We start from the raw sequence: 25,886 nt of genomic DNA, 5'->3' as shown, positions 1-25,886 counted from the left end.
GGTCCTCCATCCCAAATACGATTGCTGGCTTAAAGGGGTCCTCAATCTCAAATACGATTGTTGGGTTAAAGGGTTCCTCCATCTCAAATACGATTGCTGGGTAAAAGGGGTACTCCATCTCAAATACGATTGCTGGCTTGAAGGGGTCCTCCATCTCAAATACGATTGCTGGCTTAAAGGGGTCCTCCATCCCAAATACGATTGCTGGCTTAAAGGGGTCCTCCATCTCAAATACGATTGCTGGCTTAAAGGGGTCCTCCATCCCAAATACGATTGCTGGCTTGAAGGGGTCCTCCTTCTCAAATACGATTGCTGGCTTAAAGGGGTCCTCCATCCCAAATACGATTGTTGGCTTAAAGGGGTCCTCCATCCCAAATACGGTTGCTGGCTTAAAGGGGTCCTCCATCCCAAATACGATTGCTGGCTTAAAGGGGTCCTCAATCTCAAATACGATTGTTGGGTTAAAGGGGTCCTCCATCTCAAATACGATTGTTGGCTTAAAGGGGTCCTCCATCCCAAATATGGTTGCTGGCTTAAAGGGGTCCTCCATTTCAAATATGATTGCTGGCTTAAAGGGGTCCTCCATCTCAAATACGATTGCTGGCTTAAATGGGTCCTCAATCTCAAATACGATTGTTGGGTTAAAGGGTCCTCCATCCCAAATACGGTTGCTGGCTTAAAGGGGTCCTCCATCCCAAATACGATTGCTGGCTTAAAGGGGTCCTCAATCTCAAATACGATTGTTGGGTTAAAGGGGTCCTCCATCTCAAATACGATTGCTGGGTAAAAGGGGTCCTCCATCTCAAATACGATTGCTTGCTTGAAGGGGTCCTCCATCTCAAATACGATTGCTGGCTTAAAGGGGTCCTCCATCCCAAATACGATTGCTGGCTTAAAGGGGTCCTTAATCTTAAATACGATTGTTGGGTTAAAGGGGTCCTCCATCCCAAATACGATTGTTGGCTTAAAGGGGTCCTCCATCTCAAATACGATTGCTGGCTTAAAGGGGTCCTCAATCTCAAAAACGATTGTTGGGTTAAAGGGGTCCTCCATCCCAAATACGGTTGCTGGCTTAAAGGGGTCCTCCATCCCAAATACGATTGCTGGCTTAAAGGGGTCCTCAATCTCAAATACGATTGTTGGGTTAAAGGGGTCCTCCATCTCAAATACGATTGCTGGGTAAAAGGGGTCCTCCATCTCAAATACGATTGCTGGCTTGAAGGGGTCCTCCATCCCAAATACGATTGTTGGCTTAAAGGGGTCCTCCATCCCAAATACGATTGTTGGCTTAAAGGGGTCCTCCATCCCAAATACGATTGTTGGCTTAAAGGGGTCCTCAATCTCAAATACGATTGTTGGGTTAAAGGGGTCCTCCATCTCAAATACGATTGCTGGGTTAAAGGGGTCCTCCATCTCAAATACGATTGCTGGCTTGAAGGGGTCCTCCATCTCAAATACGATTGCTGGCTTAAAGGGGTCCTCCATCCCAAATACGATTGTTGGCTTAAAGGGGGTCCTCCATCCCAAATACGGTTGCTGGCTTAAAGGGGTCCTCCATCCCAAATACGATTGCTGGCTTAAAGGGGTCCTCCATCCCAAATACGATTGCTGGCTTAAAGGGGTCCTCCATCTCAAATACGATTGCTGGCTTAAAGGGGTCCTCCATCCCAAATACGATTGCTGGCTTGAAGGGGTCCTCCATCTCAAATACGATTGCTGGCTTAAAGGGGTCCCTCCATCCCAAATACGATTGTTGGCTTAAAGGGGGTCCTCCATCCCAAATACGGTTGCTGGCTTAAAGGGGTCCTCCATCCCAAATACGATTGCTGGCTTAAAGGGGTCCTCAATCTCAAATACGATTGTTGGGTTAAAGGGGTCCTCCATCTCAAATACGATTGCTGGCTTAAAGGGGTCCTCCATCTCAAATACGATTGCTGGCTTAAAGGGGTCCTCCATCCCAAATACGATTGCTGGCTTAAAGTTGGTCCTCAATCTCAAATACGACTGTTGGGTTAAAGGGGTCCTCCATCTCAAATACGATTGCTGGGTTAAAGGGGTCCTCCATTTCAAATATGATTGCTGGCTTTAAGGGGGTCCTCCATCTCAAATACGATTGCTGGCTTAAAGGGGTCCTCAATCTCAAATACGATTGTTGGGTTTAAAAGGGTCCTCCATCCCAAACACCGGTTTGCTGGCTTAAAGGGGTCCTCCATCCCAAATACGATTGCTGGCTTAAAGGGGTCCTCAATCTCAAATACGATTGTTGGGTTAAAAGGGTCCTCCATCCCAAACACGGTTGCTGGCTTAAAGGGGTCATCCATCCCAAATACGATTGCTGGCTTGAAGGGTCCTCCTTCTCAAATACGATTGCTGGCTTAAAGGGGTCCTCCATCCAAATACGATTGTTGGCTTAAAGGGGTCCTCCATCCCAAATACGGTTGCTGGCTTAAAGGGGTCCTCCATCTCAAATACGATTGCTGGCTTAAAGGGGTCCTCAATCTCAAATACGATTGTTGGGTTAAAGGGGTCCTCCATCTCAAATACGATTGCTGGCTTAAAGGGGTCCTCCATCTCAAATACGATTGCTGGGTTAAAGGGGTCCTCCATCCCAAATACGATTGCTGGCTTAAAGGGGTCCTCAATCTCAAATACGACTGTTGGGTTAAACGGGTCCTCCATCCCAAATACGATTGCTGGGTTAAAGGGGTCCTCAATTTCAAATATGATTGCTGGCTTAAAGGGGTCCTCCATCTCAAATACGATTGCTGGCTTAAAGGGGTCCTCCATCTCAAATACGATTGTTGGGTTAAAGGGGTCCTCCATCTCAAATACGATTGTTGGCTTAAAGGGGTCCTCCATCTCAAATACGATTGCTGGGTAAAAGGGGTTCTCCATCTCAAATACGATTGCTGGCTTGAAGGGGTCCTCCATCTCAAATACGATTGCTGGCTTAAAGGGGTCCTCCATCCCAAATACGATTGCTGGCTTAAAGGGGTCCTCAATCTCAAATACGATTGTTGGGTTAAAGGGGTCCTCCAGCTCAAATACGATTGTTGGCTTAAAGGGGTCCTCCATCCCAAATATGGTTGCTGGCTTAAAGGGGTCATCCATCCCAAATACGATTGCTGGCTTAAAGGGGTCCTCAATCTCAAATACGATTGTTGGGTTAAAGGGGTCCTCCATCTCAAATACGATTGCTGGGTAAAAGGGGTCCTCCATCTCAAATACGATTGCTGGCTTGAAGGGGTCCTCCATCTCAAATACGATTGCTGGGTTAAAGGGGTCCTCCATCCCAAATACGATTGCTGGCTTAAAGGGGTCCTCAATCTCAAATACGATTGTTGGGTTAAAGGGGTCCTCCAGCTCAAATACGATTGTTGGCTTAAAGGGGTCCTCCATCCCAAATACGATTGCTGGCTTAAAGGGGTCCTCAATCTCAAATACGATTGTTGGGTTAAAGGGGTCCTCCATCTCAAATACGATTGCTGGGTAAAAGGGGTCCTCCATCTCAAATACGATTGTTGGCTTAAAGGGGTCCTCCATCTCAAATACGATTGCTGGCTTGAAGGGGTCCTCCATCTCAAATACGATTGCTGGCTTGAAGGGGTCCTCCATCTCAAATACGATTGCTGGCTTGAAGGGGTCCTCCATCTCAAATACGATTGCTGGCTTGAAGGGGTCCTCCATCTCAAATACGATTGTTGGCTTAAAGGGGTCCTCAATCTCAAATACGATTGTTGGGTTAAAGGGGTCCTCCATCTCAAATACGATTGCTGGGTTAAAGGGGTCCTCCATCTCAAATACGATTGCTGGCTTGAAGGGGTCCTCCATCTCAAATACGATTGCTGGCTTAAAGGGGTCCTCCATCCCAAATACGATTGTTGGCTTAAAGGGGTCCTCCATCCCAAATACGGTTGCTGGCTTAAAGGGGTCCTCCATCCCAAATACGATTGCTGGCTTAAAGGGGTCCTCAATCTCAAATACGATTGTTGGGTTAAAGGGGTCCTCCATCCCAAATACGATTGCTGGCTTAAAGGGGTCCTCAATCTCAAATACGATTGTTGGGTTAAAGGGTTCCTCCATCTCAAATACGATTGCTGGGTAAAAGGGGTACTCCATCTCAAATACGATTGCTGGCTTGAAGGGGTCCTCCATCTCAAATACGATTGCTGGCTTAAAGGGGTCCTCCATCCCAAATACGATTGCTGGCTTAAAGGGGTCCTCCATCTCAAATATGATTGCTGGCTTAAAGGGGTCCTCCATCCCAAATACGATTGCTGGCTTGAAGGGGTCCTCCTTCTCAAATACGATTGCTGGCTTAAAGGGGTCCTCCATCCCAAATACGATTGTTGGCTTAAAGGGGTCCTCCATCCCAAATACGGTTGCTGGCTTAAAGGGGTCCTCCATCCCAAATACGATTGCTGGCTTAAAGGGGTCCTCAATCTCAAATACCATTGTTGGGTTAAAGGGGTCCTCCATCTCAAATACGATTGCTGGTTTAAAGGGGTCCTCCATCTCAAATACGATTGCTGGCTTAAAGGGGTCCTCCATCCCAAATACGATTGCTGGCTTAAAGGGGTCCTCAATCTCAAATACGACTGTTGGGTTAAAGGGGTCCTCCATCTCAAATACGATTGCTGGGTTAAAGGGGTCCTCCATTTCAAATATGATTGCTGGCTTGAAGGGGTCCTCCATCTCAAATACGATTGCTGGCTTAAAGGAGTCCTCCATCCCAAATACGATTGCTGGCTTAAAGGGGTCCTCAATCTCAAATACGATTGTTGGGTTAAAGGGGTCCTCCATCTCAAATACGATTGTTGGCTTAAAGGGGTCCTCCATCCCAAATATGGTTGCTGGCTTAAAGGGGTCCTCCATTTCAAATATGATTGCTGGCTTAAAGGGGTCCTCCATCTCAAATACGATTGCTGGCTTAAATGGGTCCTCAATCTCAAATACGATTGTTGGGTTAAAGGGGTCCTCCATCCCAAATACGGTTGCTGGCTTAAAGGGGTCCTCCATCCCAAATACGATTGCTGGCTTAAAGGGGTCCTCAATCTCAAATACGATTGTTGGGTTAAAGGGGTCCTCCATCTCAAATACGATTGCTGGGTAAAAGGGGTCCTCCATCTCAAATACGATTGCTTGCTTGAAGGGGTCCTCCATCTCAAATACGATTGCTGGCTTAAAGGGGTCCTCCATCCCAAATACGATTGCTGGCTTAAAGGGGTCCTTAATCTTAAATACGATTGTTGGGTTAAAGGGGTCCTCCATCCCAAATACGATTGTTGGCTTAAAGGGGTCCTCCATCCCAAATATGGTTGCTGGCTTAAAGGGGTCCTCCATCCCAAATACGGTTGCTGGCTTAAAGGGGTCCTCCATCCCAAATACGATTGCTGGCTTAAAGGGGTCCTCAATCTCAAATACGATTGTTGGGTTAAAGGGGTCCTCCATCCCAAATACGATTGCTGGCTTAAAGGGGTCCTCTATCCAGAAATGATCGCTTTTGTATCCGTTACTCACCCCGAGTTGTTTGTAGTGATGGCCGACAACACCTTTTAGTCTCATGTTTTCATCGAGAATGGAGAGCACAGAACTCCTTCAGCTACTTGTGTCACGTTACCCAACTGTCATGTGCTCACAGCCTCCCCAACCTGTGTATTTTATATCAAACAAAGCATTTCCGGGAAATTCTGAATGACAGTTGTGCTCTTTCACAGGAGGTGGAGCTTTTTGAACTGAAGACCCTCCAACACCCTGGAGTGCCGTTGAGCGTAATAAACTCACCAAAGTTTTTTGTTCCTTTTTGTGCAGAGAATTTGTTGGGTTTGCTGGTGACCTTGTTTGATCATTATGCTTATTGTCGTTCAAGTTTTTATTACAACTCCATTTTAGTTTTTGACGGGCCTTGCCATTTTGTACCTCTTGTTGCTGCAATGTATCCGTCACCTGCTGAGGACACATCCTCAGAACTGGCGTAGTATGCAGAATATATTCTAGATTTCAGTCAATGCACTCAAACAAACATTAGCGGTGTTACTGGCTACAGAATAGCAACATTCCATTTTGGTCTAAGAGTTACGATGATGTATTAGGGTTTGGTATTTTGGTGTAGAGTTACAGCAGCACATAAACGACAAAACAGTGTGGCCTTCAAAAAGACCCACAAAATACAGGCCAGAAATGTAACGGGCCTGCCCCAAAATAGGTCTCACCCTAGGGGATCCTGACTCTAGACAACTGAGAGGCTTCAGGGTTGTCTAGGCCACAAAACAGACAACAGGCGTTTAAAGTTCAGAACGCCAACAAATATTCTCAAATACCTCAAAATATGTCTCACAAGATGAAGTACGATGAAACTCCGGCTTCTACAGAGACAAATCCCACCAGAGCCTTTATGAAAGGATTTATTTACAAAACAAAATTGCAAAACTAACAAAATACTCAAAAAATATCAAAACGAGGGTCAAGAAAGATTTGCCAGCAAAACAAGTCCTTAAGTCACAATTCGAGAAATGAGAGCGAAATGAAATCATAAACCAGAGAGTCAGACAAAGAAATAGCAGCGCATAGTGCATACCGCAGAGGGACTACATATCCCATGAGCCTTTACAGGGCTGGAAGCCATCCCTCAATGGAGATTGACAGGTGGCCACGCCTCTTGGGGGAACCGCCCAAAAAACACAGGGAACATTTAAGGAAACATAAGAAAGGCAATTGTACATTAAACATGTTGAGTAAATGACACATGAACAGAAGAATATTAACAGAAAAAATGCTAAAAAATAATTTGAAACATGAAGAAAAAAGACAAAAAAAAAATACTGTATATACTCGTGTTTAAGTTCTCCTGTGAAGAAGTCCAGGCTTGGTTTTACTGTATACTTTCCTGTATTTTATAATGTCGGTCGTATAAGTCGAATGCTGAAAACTCACACTATTAGTCCAAGAGATTCTGATATGATAATGGCCACTGGAGAGAGTAACCACGGAGCACACGACCTTTTCTTTCGATATATTGTGCCTACGTGACTACACGGTAATACCTGAACGATTCCGAAGTGACGCTTGCACTGATTTGTGTTTTTTGTATCTCACATCCTCATACACCTTTATCATAAGAGCATCCCTCATCTACGATGGAGCGTTCGATCAGAACAAAATATGAAGCTGGTTTGAAATTAAAAGTCATTGAAGTGGTGAAAGAAATTGGTAACTGTGCTGCTGCTACAAAATTCGACGTGTCTGAGAAACTGATGAGAGATTGGAGGAGGCAAGAAGATGTCCAAAAAAAAATATGAAGTGTCGTATTTTTGAATGGGTGTGTAAGTTGGGGTCTGATTTTATGATCGATTTTTCGGGTTTCAGGACCCGACTTATATATGAGTATAGATGGTAAGCCATGAAAGGAACAATACTCAGAGCATAACATTAGATTGAAGGAACTCTGGGTTTTGACTGTGGCGTGTTATTTGATTTGCAATTCCTGTCCCGTCCATTCACTGGTTTTTAAGCACCATATCAAGTAATCCTAACATTTTAACCTAAAAATGCACGTTGGTGAGCGCCCGCTCGACTGTTGGACATTTGGAATAAGTGACATGAATAACTTGATTTTTTTTTTTTTGCATGGATGTTTTGGTAGTCTCCTTGTGTTCAAGTCCAACGTATCAGAATTTTTATCATCTCAGTTGTCCAAGAAAACAGGAGGTTCACAAAGAAAGAAACGTGGGGTGAGAACCACATACAGAAGCGTCATTTTCGACTGGCGCCTTCCTTTAAAGCCAAGTCGTCAGCACACTTCACATGCTTGAATTTGTTTGACTGAGCTTGTTTGACCGATTCTTTAAAAAACTCCTTCTACTTGGACTTAATAAGAAAGGAAGTCTGCCATTAAAATTAATTTTAGTCTCTTTTTTAGCAATAAATCAATCAAGGACTACTTTCGATGGCATAAACGAGCTGACACGTTCACCTCCCTTTTCACACTCGCCGAGTGCTGAGTGGATCTGCTGCCATAAACAGAGCTGACCATACAGCTCTGAACATTCCAGGTTCTTCACAGCTGTTGCCACCATCTTTCAGTGTTTCGTCTAACTCGTTTTGACTTCAGGATCATCGCATTGCTTTTGGATGAGCTTCGTCGAGTGACCTGTTATCATGCATGTGGGAGACGTTGGGTGTCGACTCAACGCAAGACTGTTTGGAGAAATGAAAGCAATGGCAGATCGTGCAGTTAACTCCTCCAGGAAATGTCGAAAAATGTCCGTTTTTGTTTGGACTGGTTTCCTGTTTTGGAACATGTTTTGCTGTTTTTGGTCATAATCCAAATATAAAAAAAAAAAGCTGATACGCGGTAACGTAAGGTCGCCGGTATTATAAGACTTCAATCAAAACGTTCTGCGCACTTCCATCATGAATTTTACCACTATTGAAGTGCAGATATAAAGTTAGATCTGTGCCATCGTTTGAAACCAAACTGCTAGTTGTAGTGCCTGTGAAACACGCCTGACAGATAAGGCAAGCTGGGATGTTGGGGTGGGGGGCTCAGTGGTCTTTTATACTCATCATTAAGAAAATACCAAACCAAGTGATTGTGAAGGAATCGCAGATCCCGCTTCATTTCAATGCTCCTCTCTTTTTCTTTCTCACGGCTTATATTCCAAGACGCGAACTGCATGTGTTATGTAATACACGCGGAAACCCAAATAAACTTGACAGCAGCCTCTTAATCTTGCCTTCCTGTAAAAAAGTGATGAGTTAGGATCTTCACAACACCTGGGGTAAAGAAAATCAATAAGCTGAAACACAGCTTTACTTTAATAGCCCTACTACTCGAGAACAAAAGCTTGTGAAATTATATGTCGTAAATCACTTTAATCAAATTTAAATGAAGCATTTTGTATACTGGGTCATGAAATTAACAACCACTGCTTTATAATCAATAAATGTAATATCTGTATTAAAAATGTTACAATTATCAGCCCAAGATAATTATATACAGGGAATAAAATCTCACATTAATATTCCGGTAGAAGCCATCAAAGCATCATATCATGTAATTACATTAAATGAAAATGGCCAACGTTACCAATACAGGAAGGAAGTGGGTAATCCCAAGCTCTCCTTTCTCCGGTCATGCATTTCAAGATGCTACTCCCATGAAGGGTGTACCCCGGGTTACATCGGTAGGTGATGGTGCTGCCGGCGAAGTGCCCCTGGTCGTTGATCTTGAAGCCAAACTGAGGGACTCCGGGATCTTCACAGTGCGACAGCTCGAAACCTGAAAGAGTCGGGAAGAACATCAGAGTCAGCATTCAGCACATCTAGCATGCTTGCTTCAAGTTTTGAAATCTTCGGATCAGTCGACAAAACTCATGCACTTCTCGGAAAACACACGTTCATTATTTTATAATAAAGATATTACGGAGATAATCATGTTCAAATTCATAACATCTGGATCATTAGGATCTGTGCTGCCACCGTTATTCTTTTCCTCTCTACATACCATAGTCATGTGGCACAGGTCACCCGAAATAACGAATAGGCAATCTTCCATGATAACACACAGTGGGCAACAATCAAAGGACAGTCTGGGCACTTTGGGCCATTTGCTAGCATCTCGTCCCATCAGCAATGAAATTCGGACCCCAGATGGGACTGTCCGCCTGTTAAAGACACCTTCATGGAATTGTGTGCTTCCTCAAAGCAGCGTCGGTAATGATAATGGACGTCTGGTCATGTCTCCTCATATATTGAGGAAGGGGCCAGAAGAAGAGTCGTAGTTCATCCCGAAAGTCACCCTATGGTCTGAGGGGCACAAAAGGTGCTTAATTAGGGATGGTGTAACAGTCTGATCTTTCTATGGTGGTAGAACATATTTGGGGTCTCTGGCATTGTGTCGGTTTTAGATAGAAACGGTGCACTCAGGCTTGTGGTGGCCATAGGTGTGCATGTGGTAGTGGGGACAAACGATCCTGGAGCTGTTGATGGGAAGATCACGTACAGTACAGACGCGTGTGGTTCATAGCTGGTTTCCACATTAGGGCCTGCTTGCATATAAAGGATCCAGAGGTGAGAGAAAGGGGGAGCGAGATCATAAAAAAAAGAAAGATATATATAGAGAGAAAGAAGAAATGTCAGGATGATAGGAGAGCCGCTGCTGTGGAAGGCTGGCCAGAGATCGGGAATGACACCACAGGAGGAGTGAGATCATTCCCACCAAGTGCTCAAAGAATACCAGCAACCAACTGTTCTGGGTGGGCAACTGGGGGAGAAAGAAGCAGGGCTAGCGGGATATCCTGATGAAGGCCAGGGAATGGTGGCAGAAACAGGAAGGGGATTGGATGGACGTCTATGCCAACCGGATGATGTCCCCCCCCTTGCTGAACAGGCCATGGAGGGTTGGCTTTTAAAGGGATGCACCGCAGCTTGAGATCATTTTTTACGGATGTGTTTTAACATGGATACTTTTTTAAATTTGGTTATTGCTAATTTATTTATTAATTTTAACCTCCACCAAACACGGTTTTTTAAATTTTGTTCTTTACTTTGGATTTATTAGGAGCCGAGACTGCACTTCCCTTTATTTACTGTTTAAACAATGAGAATTAAAGAACCTTTGCACATAAGCATTAACCCTTGCTTGTCATAGGTCCATCCGTGGTTTTATCTATTGATGTTCTGGGTTCAAGTGAGTAATGCCAGCTGTGGCCATTTCAGAGCCAGCTAGGAGCTCCCATGACATGCGTATGTGACAGTGATAGCCAAATTAACAGCGTGGTGACGTAACATTAACCCTTTCACCTCTTTCAACAGGACAAGGCGAAAAAAGCAATTTGTTCAAAAAATGACTTTTTTTGTGGTCGTGCTCCATTTGGAGTCATGTGATACACACACGGTGCACTTCATTTGTGTCGCACAACAGTAAAGCTCCTCTCTAATGATAGATAGATAGATAGATAGATAGATAGATAGATAGATAGATAGATAGATAGATAGATAGATAGATAGATAGATAGATAGATAGATAGATAGATAGATAGATAGATAGATAGATAGATAGATAGATAGATAGATAGATAGATAGATAGATAGATAGATAGATAGTTTATTAACGCCAAGGTGAAATTCACATTTGGCGCAGACCAAGCGGCCAATCAAAAGTGACCTTTGCGTTTCTCCCAAGATTCTCCCTACTGCTGAAGAATGTGAATTTCACATTGGGATTAATAAAGTATCTATCTATCTATCTATCTATCTACAGGTCCTGGATCAAGAAGTTCAAAAATTCGTTAGGAACGTGAAGGGAACCAGGTGGTCCTTTACTCGGCACATGAACACAACTACACCCAGACATTCCACCGCTCATCTGACATCAGGACCATAACATGAAAATGGGTTTCCTCAGCAGATGATCCATGAAAACAGGCAAAGGACCCACAGAAGGGTCCCCAAAAAGAGACCAAACACAGAGGGCCAGAACATTCGGAGGGGTCTTGAAAAATATCAGGGGCTCTTCTTACAACCTCATAATCTGAGATCTGGAGGCTGAGACACTCAGAAGGGCCGATTTAGCATGCAGGGCACAGCGGTGTTTTGCTACAGGTGCCCATTTTTTATGCTTCGTTAAAGCTGGGCCTTTGCTCTTCATGGAAGTGTCGCCAAATAGTGCAGTTTTAAAATCAGACCTACTGTACTATTGTTATGATTTTAATCTGATTACATTTATAAACCTGTTTTTACACTTCTGTGGTGTCTTACACCGACTTATCGTTGAGTCTAATTGTGAAAGCAAAAAATGTTAATTTTTTTAAAACACGGTTATATATACTGTATATATATGACCTGTTTATTCATATATACTGTAATAAAAGGTGCTATATAAGCGCCTGACCCGACCCAGATGGATACAGAGGCACATATAAAATAAATTCTTCAGCCGGAGGGCATGTCTTCCCCGTAATCCCTCCAGCCACAACACAGTCTCAAGCACTGAAACCACACCAAATAACACTCTCTTCTTCCACCACCGCTCCTCCACAGCTTCTTCCTCATTCCACCCGACTCTGGCCACCGAGTGGTGGTCGCTGGCTCCCTTTTATCAGGCACCCAGAAGTGCTCCAGGTGGTTGATTAGCGACATCCGGCTGCACTTCCGGGTAAGGTGAAACCAGTGCCCAAAAGCGGCCAGCCGCTCCTTTTGCAGCAACCCCTGGTGGCGCCTGGGGAACCCCACAGAGCTGCACAGAACTCCTACCCCCATGAAGCCTTGGGGGAGTCCGAGGCATCTGCTGCAAACCAGGGATGCTGCCATCTACCGTTCAGGAGGAGATACCGAGCTTCCCACCCTTGTCACCCTGGCAGATGTGGTGAAGGGGCGTCCCGACCAGTGTGGACGACGACTCAGACAAGACAGCAGGTGTGGTCATATAGCAGGTTTATTTTTCAATGACACAGTGAGCAGAGTTTCAGAAAAACAGGCAATCAATATTACATGACAGCGTCAGGGCTCTTCTGAACCCCGTCTGTTGGGTGGGGCACGATTTTTATACCCCTAGAATGCGTGAGTTGATATCATTATGAAATGCAACAGTCAACACTTTTATTATACACAATCCTTGAGCCCCTTCAACGCCCCCTGTGCAACTTGATTTCTTGGCCCCTTTGTTATGTCGTTCAGATGTAAACTAAGGGAAAACGTGATAAGGCAGACTCATGTGTGAAATGCTTAGACCTTGAGTCCTTAGGACAAATATTTTTCTGTTTGCTCAGCAAAGCATGCTCTTACAAAATGTAAAGCTTCCTTCTGCTTAACTTCTCAGACATGGATTAGTACAAGGGAACGAAGAGAACATTCATCTTCCACACCAGGCATGGGCCCCGGCCATCTGTCACAATACATATACATATTGTCACACACATGTGAATAGGAGGCAGCTGAAGGGCTTGGAGAAGCACTGACGCTCTTTCTAAGTTCTCCCTGCAGACCTTTCCTGGGAAATCCCACCAGGATCCACTGCCTCAACTTGGGAGACGCCACTTCCGGTCACGGGCCCGAGGACGACATCACTTCCCCCAGACTTCCTATAAAGCCTCACTCCCTTCCTCTGGAATTCAGTTCTGCTTTGGATTCTGTCTTGTAAACTTGACTTGCTACCAACCTTTTTACTTTTTGCAGCCTGGAACACATCATACGGATGGCTGCCCCAAACCTTTACGTCGTCTCGGGTCTCTTCTTGTCACAATATATACATATATTTAATGTACACATATATATACTGTATACTGTACATACAGGCATCCATACACATATTCATGTATCTCTCATGGTCTCTCTCATGGTGTGAGATAAAAGGACATGGGGGGCAAGAGAGGGGGGCTCAAACAGTAGCTTATGTGTCATTTAGGTCTCAACTATTCAGAAGATGCATCATGTCCTCCTAGCACTGCCTCTCCGAGTCCTCCAAGCATCATAAACCTGCCGCCACCAGGAAGAACCGTTAACTGTGATCAGGCCACTGAGTGTGTGCCACACCAAGGTCGGCCATTCCAAGCCTTTAAAAGTTCCACCAGGGACTTAAAAGAACAAAACAATTCTGCAAGAAATGGATGCTTTTTGACACGTGACATCTGCTTTACAATAGGAATGTATGTGAGGTGTGTGTGTGTGTGTGTGTGTGTGTGTGTGTGTGTGTGTGTGTGTGTGTGTGTGTGTGTGTGTTGTCAGGCACAGGCAACTAGGAAGCATTGGCGGCTCAGTTCAGGTAGGAACTATGGGTTTAGCGTCGGGGGGGGGGGGGGGGTTTGGGGACACACTGATGCCCTGGATGACAGGGAGACAATCGAGAGGACCCCTGAAGTCGTCTCCTCTTTGGCACACAGAAGCCCCAACCCTTTCACTCCATAGGTGGACTCCAAACAAGGTGTAGAAACGTCTCAGTGATGACCAGAAGCGTGGGACACACCGAGCCAAATTTGTGTCATAGCAAAGGGACTGAATACCCGTGTCAATGGGAAATTTGCTGCTTTTATTTTTAAAATATCTGCAGGAATTTCTAATATCCTCTTTTCTTTATTGTCATTTTGGGGTACTGAGTGTCATTTGATGAAATGAATACTAAAATGAATAGAAATGATTTTAGCAAAAGGCTGCACCTTAACAAATAGTGAAGACTTTCTGACTGACTGACTGACTGTAAGTGTCCTGTGGATTTTGTCTCATTATTTTGCACTTATAAAGTGCCTTTCAGTAAAGCACATTAACCTTTGACTTTAAAAAGCCAAAGTCATTTATGATTTATTTTCAACTCAGTTAATGCAAGAAGTTCAAGCTATGTATGCTGCCAAAAAAAGAAAATTCAGACATGATGCCATTAATCAAAGTTCCCTGTTCTTTGTTTAGAACTTGCTTGGTGCCTTTTATTAAATACTGCAGAATGACGGTGTTAAAAGTCACGGCTAAAAGTGTAACCTAAGCAAGCCATTGCCCACCAGCCTCCCGTGTGAAGGTCATGATGGCTGTTAATGACCCTGCCTGCGTATAATCAGCTCAATGCCAAGCAATGGCTGGCGCTGTATCTCAGAGGGCAATGGTCTCCTGTCTCTGTGCCTCCTCGGTCGAGTGCCTTCAATCAAGGTCTCTAATGTTTGCAACATTTGAATCCTGGTGTTGGCTTGAGATTTAATTTGACCGTCCTTAGAGGAATAGCCAGAATCCAAAAAGACCCCATTAAAGCTGTACATACAATAGAAAAAAAATCTGCTCTTTACTTTGTGTGCCATTCCATTTTGACCAAGTTTTGGTTACACATCCACATCCCAGTACTGTCTTCTTCTATTTGTTGTAATAATCCACATTAAGAAACAGGTGTCTACATGTCTGTCCAGTTGCTATGTCTCTGTCACTCCAAAAGATGGTGCATTGCAAACGTTTGTAGTAACAAAATGCATTACATTTGTCACTCCAACAGATGGTGCATCAAAAACATTAACAATACTTTTACAAATCCTATGCCAAATGGCATATAACAGAGACATACGTATTGCGTGTGTGATTCCAACAGATGGTGCATTACAAACGTTAACACTGCTTTATAAAATTTTACGCCAAATGGCATATAACAGAGACATATGAATTGCATGTGTCATTTCTACACATGGTGCATTACAAGTATTAACACTGCTTTTGCAAATCCCGTTACCAAATGGCATATAACAGAGACAGATGCATTGCATGTGCGATTCCAACAGATGGTGCATCACAAACATTATCACTGCTTTATCAAATCTTACGCCAAACAGCATATAACAGAGACATATGCACTGCATTTGCCATTTGTACAGATGATGCATTACAAGTATTAACACTGCTTTTGCAAATTCCGTTACCAAATGGCATATAACAGAGACATATGCATTGCATGTGTCATTCCCACAGATGTCACATCACAAACATTAACGCTGCTTTATCAAATCTTACGCCAAATGGCATTTAACAGAAACATATGAATTGCATTTGCCATTTCTACAGATGGTGCATTACAAGTATTAACACTGCTTTTGCAAATCCCGTTACCAAATGGCATATAACAGAGACAGATGCTTTGCATGTGTGAATCCAACAGATGGTGCATCACAAACATTATCACTGCTTTACCAAATCTTACGCCAAACGGCATAACAGAGACATATGTATTGCATGTTCGATTCCAACAGATGGTGCATCACAAACATTATCACTGCTTTATCAAATCTTATGCCAAACGGCATATAACAGAGACATATGCATTGCATTTGCCATTTGTAAAGATGGAGCATTACAAGTATTAACACTGCTTTTGCAAATTCCATTACCAAATGGCATATAACAGAGACTTATGCATTGCCTTTGCCATTTCTACAGATGGTGCATTGCAAGTATTAACACTGCTTTTGCAAATTCCGTTACCAAATGGCATATAACAGAGACAGACAGATGCATTGCATGTGTGATTCCAACAGATGGCGCATCTTAAACGTTAACACTGCTTTATCAAATCCCATTACCAAAAGGCATATAACAGAGACCTCAGCATTGCAGGATGTCCTGCAAACGTTAACGCTGAGGTCTACGTTGATTTTTTAGATGAGTATCACAGTTCGTAATAATGCATTTTTATTCACCATTGCAAAAAGTTGAAAAGCTTGACGTTAGACTTACTGGAGTAGACGAGCTGAAAGCCTTCACTGGTGGACTCAGCGTCGGTGTAGAACTCCAACCACAAGTGATTCGATGTACTGATTAACGTCAATCCCGTCATTGCTGAGCCAGTAAAGGCACCCAGTAAATGTGCGGAATTATCTTTCCCATCAAAAATCTATAAAAAAAAAATGATAATTTGAGATATGATTTTTGCATTATACTAAAAATGAAAATGCATTTTAAAGAGAAAGCAAAATGTTTTTGTATTGAATAGTGAAACTATTGGCCGGCCCCACATTTATCTTCCATTCTGCAATTAAACGTAATTTTTCACGGTGCAGCATATTCATGACAACTGATTACCTTCTGCGTAATTGTCTTTATTGTATGGGAGCAGTTTAGCTGCGACCGCACAATATCAATAGGATAAGCAACTCATAAAGAAATTTAGCTGCACCGAAGCCAATTACTGATGTCCATTCAGCCCCTGCTCATTCTTTCCCCTGCCACAGTGAAAAGCGTACCTTCAAAATGTCCCCCTGAGCTAAATGAAACGTCCTGGCAGAAATGTTGATTCCTTTCCCTGCTTGCACTTGGATGCTGTAAATGCATTCATGATTGTTTTCGTAGTTCAGAGGGTAGTTGGGCGACAGCAGAATGCCTTCATTGTTGATCACGGAAGCTCCACACTCAGCTGCATGTCAAAAAGGAAAGATAAAAAGACGAAGGAGAAGAAGAAGTAAGGTGGCATATTTAGAAAATGACTCCAAAATAAAGATGCATGAGTAGCCATTAACAGTTTACAGTAATTCAAAACCTTGGCTGTAATTACAGCTAATTAAAAGGGACACTCTAACAATGGGGGACTACTTTGATCCAACTTGGCCACGCTTAATCAAGCAGAGAGTTGCGGTCACGGTTGTCACGAGAAAAATGAAGAACACCCCAAGAAATGTGGACATATCGAGATTTGGTCTTCACTTATATGGTACCTGTAGATGAAGGTGATGTCCCTAAACCAAAAAATGACTGTGTGATAATTTATCTAACAAAGATGAACAGATATGCCACTATGGAAAAAGTAAGACCCCCCTTGGCTCCAATAGCTGGGTTTGTTGCCTCAAATTGGCGTTTTGTAAGACTCTCTGGCAGTCTGTGAAATTGTCCGATTCCTCCATACTGACCTCTTTCAGCCGTGAGATGTTTGGGGGGTTTCCTGGAGTGCACAGCCCATTTCAAACTCCCCCTCCCACCCCACCCCCCACCCCATATCATCTTTGTTGATTTTAGTTTCTGGCCTCTGACTTGACCATTCCAGAACTTTCCTTGAACTGCCTACAAGTCTCTGACTTTGACTTGAGCTGTGTGATTTCTGAGAGCATCTCCTGTGTGCATCTAGAGGGGATTCAGACCTTGGCATTGACTCGGCCATTCCACCCCCATTTCAGGGGGATTCCTTATTGGATTTACTGGGTCCCTGTCATGTTTCCTAGGTCCAGTTTCAGTGGAGCTTCCCTCTTCTGAAAGACGCTATCACGTTATCCTCAAGCAAGCTTTGGTACAATGAAGAACGCCTACTGGACACTATGATGGTGAGCTGCCCGTGCCCTGAAGCCAGTCCAGAACATTTCCACTTCCTCGCTTCACAGTTGTAATCAGGTTTTTATGGTCAAATACTGTCTTTGAATTCCCCTTCACATGTCTTCTGGTGGCCAAGTACCTCTACCATCATCTGTCCAGAGCACATGGCTCCACAAGTCCTGGTCTGTGATTACAGATGTTCATGGACAGACGTTATTCTTGCCCTGATGCTCTTTCTAGTTCTTTTTTTATTTCTGACATTTCTTTCTTGCACTTTGACAACAAAAATGACTACCTGGAGGTCCCATGATGCAATTCTGGGGTTCTTAGAGTCTTTTAAGCCTAACCCTAACCTTAACCCCAATTCTTAAATTCTGCTCTCAGGCTGAACTTACAGGAGGTGGCACATCCTGGCCAAGTGACAGTTGTTTGAAATCTTCTCCACTTGTAGATGATCTACCAGACAGTAGAATGCTTCATTTTAAATCGTCTTAAATCCCCTCCCAGACATTTATAACCTTCTTTGTGAAGGCCCCAGAGAGCTCTTTGGATCTCGGCATGGTGATAACACACACTTCAACAGCAATGGCCGTGCCAAGTTGAATGTCTGAGGTTTATAAGTGAGACGGGCTTGGACAAAATCATCTCTAGCAATGTCCTAATCATAAGTACCTCATTCTAATTTAGTGTTTTCGTGAGGTGGTGATAAATATAGGGGAGTACATACCGTTTCCCCGTGCAAAGTTTGCATTTCTGTTTATCTAAATTATACAACAGACAACAAAATGTAAGTGCGGTACGATGTTTGTTATTTTAAATCATCTTAAAGATACTGTTGAAATGAAGATCAAATCGTGAAATGCCCACCCATGTCAGAAATGACCAAACACCTCAGAGGGTGTACTTGCTTTTTCACACGACTTGCCTGTGTTTTCCCTGAGAACTGAATTCACATTTGCAAAGGATGATAAAAGACAAGTCTGCTCACCGGTGCCCCCGAATTACGGACTCCCTTCCATGCCGACAGTTATTTTGACCCCGGGCCTGTACCCTCTCAAAATCTACCGCACCATTTTCTCTTTTCATGGTAGTTTGCCCTCCTGTACAGGTGCAGCTTCTTTCATTTTGTAAAATCAACTTAAGCGGAAAAGGAGGAAAACTTTAGGAAGGTTTACAGGCGAGTAAAATGACTTTACCCAGAGATGAATGGTATTAGACCCCGCAAGGAGGAAGTGCCACTCCATGGCAGTGAGGGTCTGACAATGGTTACTGAATACAACAGCACTGACACGACCATGCCTTTGGTTTGATCGACTGATCGGCAGAGTGCTGCTGCGATGCTTGTCCATCCAACAGGTTCTCCCGTCTCAGCAAAGGACCTGCGAAGCTCTGCTTGAGTGACCATTAGGTTGTTGGTCACCTCCCCACCCAAAGCCCATCTCTCCCAGTTACTCAGTTTGGCCGGACTGGCAGTTCTCCATTTACACATTTTGTATCATCTCTAATTTTGCTCCAGTCCCCTTCCCCACGGTGTAAGTAGAACGCCGAGATGTGAAATAAAGAAGACCAGGGGATGGACTACTTGACAGGAGTAAACTGAAGCAAAGACGGGGTGAGGGATGCCAGAAGCGAGTCATAAATACTGATGGTCAAAGCTCAAAAGTCACTAATGGAAACCAAACTTGGAAAACAAAGCCAGAAGTTCACAAGCAAAACCAAACCGCTAAGCTTGAATTTCAGAGCCATGCCCCCAGGTTAGGCACGTCATCGTCTTTTATAGGCACCTTACTATGACATCACGGGTCATGTGACTAGCAACAGCGGTGGCCATTTTAACAAACCATATGGTGGCACCCATGCATCCAGTGTTAGAAAACCAAGAATGAGATCGTAGTCAGAGAGGTGAACGAGAAGCAGGCATCAGAATCCTGACTTGTAGTCAAAATGCAAAACAGTGAACACCCACAGGCGGAGTTTTCATCCTGAATCTCGGAGAAGAGTAAGGGACTGAACTTTATACCCTCTGACCTGGGACATCACGTGTGGGGAGATCCTGAATGTCCTTCCACGGCAGCTCCTTAGAAATGCTTAACCCAAATCGCGACGTGTATGGAATTTCAAGGTGGTATGGCGGGAAGACCCCAAAATATTTTAACCCCCTCCAGATGAAAAAAATGTAAGAGAGATTATAACAATGGGCAGCACGGTGGCGCAGTGGTAGGCTGCTGTCTCGCAGTTAGGAGACCTGGGTTCGCTTCCCGGGTCCTCCCTGCGTGGAGCTTGCATGTTCTCCCCGTGTCTGAGTGGGTTTCCTCCCACAGTCCAAAGACATGCAGGTTAGGTGTATTGGCGATCCTAAATTGTCCCTAGTGTGTGCTTGGTGTGTGTGGGTGTGCCCTGCGGTGGGCTGGCACCCTGCCCGGGGTTTGTTTCCTGCCTTCCTGCCCTGTGTTGGCTGGGATTGGCTCCAGCAGACCCTCGTGACCCTGTAGTTAGGATATAGCGGGTTGGATAATGGATGGATGGAGATTCTGTAACCCTGAAAAACCCGAATAGAGTTTGAAAATGGAGTAAATTATCAAGATTTAAAAAAAAAAAGAACTGCAAATCAAAACATTTCACCAGCAATGTGTTAAAAATAATAAATGACCATATTTATTATGTGTGGATTTTGGCGTATTTTATGTTTTTTTTTTTTTAATTTTGTAGATTCTATTTTTGGGGTTTTATTAATAATTTTGAATTATTTTAACAAAGTTTCCTTTTGTTCCCATCCCATTTTTTTCTTTGTTTACACCATGAAGATGCGCGACGTGTCTGCGATTGTTGCATCGATGACTCCACAGGGTGTGATGTTGTACCACCGCCCCGGGAGAACATCTAAACTCCGGGTTGCTGCACAATCAGAAAACCGCTAGGACAGTGGTTCTCAAACTGTGGGGTGGGCCCCCGGGGGGGCGCGAAAATGTGAAAAAAAGAAAACAAGAATCAAAAATATGAAAAATACATCCATTGAAACCAAAACAAATTAACTTAAACTACTACATTCTGATACTAGAAAAATAAATCTAGAGTTAGAAAAATGACGATAAAAGTTAAGTAGGTATAATAAAATATGCATCTATGATGTATCATTAATTAAAAAACAAATTGGTATTAGTGGGCTCCTTTCAAAAAAACCTGAGGTGGGCGATTAAAACTGTTATGAAAACTCGGGTCGCAAATACTTAAAGGTTGAGAAACGCTGCGTTAGGGAAAAGCAGTTTGCTCTTGAACATCTTTTGGGGTAGCGTGACCAACGCTCGTCCTTATATTTGACCCCTCACCACATACCCCAGCTCAGCATCAGACGATGAGCATTAGCACAACGAAGATGAGGAAAAAAATATATAGAATATAGACAGAAAAAAAATCAAACAAGTACCTAACATTGAAACAAAACAACCTTTCACAGATTAGGGAGCGAGATGCTCTCGCCTAAGAGAAACCGTTTTCCCAAATTGGTTTACTATTCTTACAGTTCGAGAGCAAGATGTAAAGTGGAAGCCTCATGGAATACACCGGCCGGCGAGCCGATAACAAAAGAGTTCTGTCCTACCGGTCCAAAGAGTTGATTGCCCCGGCGAAACCAAAAAATAGTCGATCTTCAGAGACGCGTCTCCCTTGTATCACTTCTTCCAGCAGGTGTGTTCTTGGCGCTAACTCATTGCTTCTCCTCGCTCCAACACACAATGTCTTTCTCTCTCTCTCTCTCTCTCTCCCCTTCTTTTCCAGTTAAAAGTCTTCAGCATCAATCGTCCTGTCCGTGTTGTGACCTCCCCCTTATAAGTGCATTTTCAGTAACCCCTTTTTCACCCTAAGGAGCTGCAAATTGCCAACGGGACAAGAGCACATCTGACAGCCGCTACAACGTTTTGAATATGGCGGGGGTCCCTTTATGTTTCATACATCAGTGGATTCACGTCTTGGAAACTACAACTCTTATTAGTGAAAGATCACGTCTATTCCGAGTAGGGCCTAGTGCAAGGATTTGTTTCTGTTTTTTTTGAAACTCCATTTTGTCCTCGACTTTTCATTCTAATTTTGAATTTGTGTTTGCCTGGTGTCACACATACACGTGACAGGAGTGTGCTGGAGGCTCTGCCAATGGTGTGGATTCACCTCTCGTTCATCTTCCACATCAAACAGCAGGACGATCCCAACTCCAGATGAATGGCCTCACTTAACGGCCTGCTTCGGGTTTCCAGATGATAACCTGAAGAAAGCAAGCCGCCCAGGAACTGTGCAGATGATGAGCAGACCAGGAAGAATCAAATATAACTAGAGGTTACTGTGCCACCTGAAATTATACATCTACCATTGTCAGGTTATATGGTTGTGGTTTGCAAATCCACATTCTATTTGCTTGTATGGCAGGTCAGGTCAGGTCAGGTTAGGGAGCATGGATTGGTACACCGCGTTTCCGCACCCACCACACGATGAAATACCTCAGGATCCCAGTTAGCAACCCCCACCAGGGCAGACACGAGGGTCCAGACCAACCCTCTATCTACCACAGCCAGATGTTATGTGGGCATCCCCTTGACCTGGTCCAGCCACTCCGGTCCTCAGCAATCAGGATCATGCGATCAATGCGAGCCGGATCACCCTCGGGTAATCTGTAGTACCATAACTGACGATCCCTCACAATGCAGGTCATGTGCCTCATTTGGGACTCCATGAGCAACACAAAGTTAGACCAGAGGCCCCCAAGGACCTTCTGAAGAGACACACATGAAGGAGTCCAGTTGTGGTCTCAGGTCACTGGATAGCGTCCATGTCTCACAAACAGGGAGCACCAGGACCCTAAAGACTTGGACCTTCATCCTTTAGCAGATATCGGGAGCGCCACTCACCCTTTTCCAGGGACCTCATGACGCCCCCATGCTGTCCCAATCCGTCTACTGACTTCATAGGAAGAGCCATCAGAGACGTCTTATCTGGCCATCGTCAAATAAAGGAACAGACCCAACCAGACATCGGCAATTATTTTGAACCAGCAGCCAGTCCACACAAGCCATTTATTTTTGCTTTGGAGTTTTACGCTATTTACGTTTAGTTTAGTTTTCTATTTTTCATCATGTATTAGCATCAGTACAATTCAAACCGGGTGCAGTGAAAAGACCCCCAGCCGTTGTGGACGTTGCAATTTGTCTGTTCTCTTCTACGCTGGCCTCTCAGATATCTCTCCTCTGAATCTGCTTTCCCTGACTAAGACTTTTCGGCTCCCTGCTTATTTTGTTCTCCTCTCACAATAATCCTTTGACACCTTCGCGTCTCATAACAGTTCCAAATTGAAATTACCGACAATCAAGGGAAAGACAAAGCATGACGGATGCTCGACGACATTGGCAAGGAAGGAGATGCTGGCAGACAGTTGAAGACAGAGCCGTGAAGAGGAGAGAACCCAAGTGCTTTGAGCATGGGAAAGGTGCTATAGAAATAGAATGCATTATTATTAATAATAATTATTATAACCCTTGAAGACATTTGTCTTTGAAACGTAGGAGGAAGACCGCAATACCAAAATGGAGAATGTGCAAAATCTAGCATTTGAGCCACACAGCTTTATGCCAGCCTGCCATCCATCATAAACAGCAGCAGCCTTATTATTTCAGACCTAGACTCGGTTTTCTAGAATTAAGTAGCTGAGTTTTAATTAAAATTAGAGGGGTGGGCTTTTTCTACCCTGCATTGACTGTCCTATGATTAAGAATACGCTCAACTACCCGGTACACCGGCCTGCGGGCCATTAGCCGCTGTATACTTTAACCATGCGGCTGCCGGGTCTGCCCTCTGCTCCCAAAGCTTTTACGACCACAGAGGCCGATTCCTTCTCTTCCTCCATTTCTATCAGTCGATTGAGACTGAGCGACAGGGTGGGCCGCCTAATTAACGCTCCAGCTCATGCCTCACATGCTTGTGAGATTAGGCCGACAAGGATGCAAGCCTCTTTCCTTTCTCAAAGGACGGCACAATGGCAGAGGAGCAGAGCATAACACCAGCACAAAGCCAAAAAGAGAGCAGATCAAGTGAGCTGGCAGAGGACCTCCACTTTCTTAAGGGGTCTCTGAAAAGCTAAGTTTCTAATAAATGTAAAATGCAATCAGCACAAAGGACGCTTTCATGCACGAGCAAAAGAGCTTGCTGCTCTGAATTTTCAATGCACTATAGAATTGCTTTTAGCAAATGCCCAGTGAAGCAAATATCGCATTATTAAATCAATCAAGAAAACTAATCGTAATAAGGCAAATACACACGATCATTTGGAGGACCATAAAAAAATATATTGACACATCTACGCCTGTTGCATGTTATTGCTGGTTTTGAGTGTTATTTCATATACACCACAACACAGTTGGCTAACTGGAGCACTGCGTGACCCTCTTTAGGAGCTGTTGTCACGTCAGGGGACTTCCTCGCAGGCTCAGTCAAGGAGTGTAATAACCCACCGAGATGAGAGGGGGCGCTGTCACGAACTGTCATCTCCTTCCTAGAAATTTGATTCTGTTCATCTGGACAAAGTTTTTAAGTGGGAGAAATATTTCGAGACTTATCCAAGTCTCTTCCTCAGTCTCAATTGACTGCCGGTTTCCCCAACCTTATAAACAGTACCTTTGCTTAATCACAGAGACTAGCACCATTGACAAAGGGCCAGTTGATCAGTGATATGCAGATTGTCCACTGATTAGTAGACGTGTGAACCATTCATAGAGGGTTGAGGAATGGCTGCAATCACAGCATTGTAAGATGGCGACAGATGTACCCTTAGGCCCCCTCCTCTGTTCAGAGATGTGTTCTACCAAAAATACACAAACAGGGTGCTCCTTTAAGACCCATTGTCTGCATGATCAATTCAGTCACGTATAACATCTCCAAGTTCCTGGCCGCTGTTCTTAACCCGGTGGTAGGCAGCTCAAAACACCACATTCAGAACACATTGGATTTCATGGAGAAAGTGAGAGAGGTCATTATGGAGGCAGAAGAAACCTTGGTCTCATTTGATGTTACATCTCTATTCACTTGTGTCCCAGTGACTGAAGCAGTGGAGGTAATACGTAAGAGATTACAGAATGACCCCACGCTCAGTAAAAGAACCTCTCTCAATGCAGACCAAGTGTGCCTGCTTTTGGAACTGTGTCTTCAATCAACATATTTCATATACAAAAGCCAGTACTACAGGCAGAAGCACGGGTGTGCCATGGGTTCCCCTGTTTCACCTATAGTAGCCAATCTATATATGGAAGAAGTGGAAAAGAGGGCTCTATCATCCTATCCTGGAACACCACCGAGCCATTGGTTCAGATATGTGGATGACACCTGGGTGAAAATCAGATCTCAGGAGGTACCACAGTTCACAGACCACATCAACGGGGTGGACAAACACATCAAGTTCACCAGAGAGGATATGAAAAATAACAAGCTAGCCTTCTTAGACTGTAAAATTTCCATCGTCAACGGGGGACATTTGAAAGTGGATGTGTACCGTAAACCCACACATACGGACCAGTATCTAAGGTTTGACTCTCACCATCCACTAGAGCACAAACTAGGTGTCATTAGGACTCTACAACACAGAGCTAACACCATTCCCAAAGACTCAGAGGCCAGGGAAGCAGAAGAACACCACGTCAAAAAGGCCCTGAGTAAATGTGGATATCCCAGCTGGTCCTTTGTCAAAGCAGGGAGGACACCTAAAGAACGCTCCAAGCGATTCATGAGAGAGGAAGGACACCCACTGCCTAAGCGAAAACCCTTAGTGATCCCGTATGTGTCAGGAGTATCGGAACAGCTGAGGCACATTTTCTCGAAACACCAGGTCTCAGTGTCTTTCAAACCCCAAAACACGCTACGCCAAAGATCGTCCATCCCAAGGATCGGGTCTCACGGCACAAATAGAGTAACATAGTTTACGCAGTTAAGTGCCAGGAGGAGTGCCGTGAATTGTACATCGGGGAAACCAAGCAGCCACTGGCTAAGCGCATGTCACAACACAGAAGAGCTTCCTCGTCAGGCCAGGACTCCGCAGTCTATTTACATCTACAGGATAGTGGTCACTCCTTTAAAGATGAAGAGGTGCACATCCT

General features: G+C 44.1%; 1 protein-coding gene across 2 annotated transcripts in view; it reads right to left on the bottom strand.

Moving 5' to 3' along the window:
• The window catches only part of csmd3b (CUB and Sushi multiple domains 3b), a 1,253,873-nt gene that overhangs the window by 203,978 nt on the left and 1,024,009 nt on the right, over window positions 1-25,886 (bottom strand). For both annotated transcript variants that reach the window (XM_051936007.1, XM_051936008.1), the window contains exons 22-24: window positions 16,704-16,873; window positions 16,198-16,354; window positions 9,089-9,280 (exon numbers count right to left, since the gene is read on the bottom strand). In XM_051936007.1, coding sequence (XP_051791967.1) covers window positions 9,089-9,280; window positions 16,198-16,354; window positions 16,704-16,873 — 519 coding nt within the window. The remainder of the gene's footprint in view (window positions 1-9,088; window positions 9,281-16,197; window positions 16,355-16,703; window positions 16,874-25,886) is intronic.

Source organism: Erpetoichthys calabaricus, chromosome 13 (genome assembly GCF_900747795.2).
Source record: "Erpetoichthys calabaricus chromosome 13, fErpCal1.3, whole genome shotgun sequence".
Lineage (NCBI taxonomy): Eukaryota > Metazoa > Chordata > Cladistia > Polypteriformes > Polypteridae > Erpetoichthys > Erpetoichthys calabaricus.
This window is presented reverse-complemented; position numbering and strand designations above follow the sequence as displayed.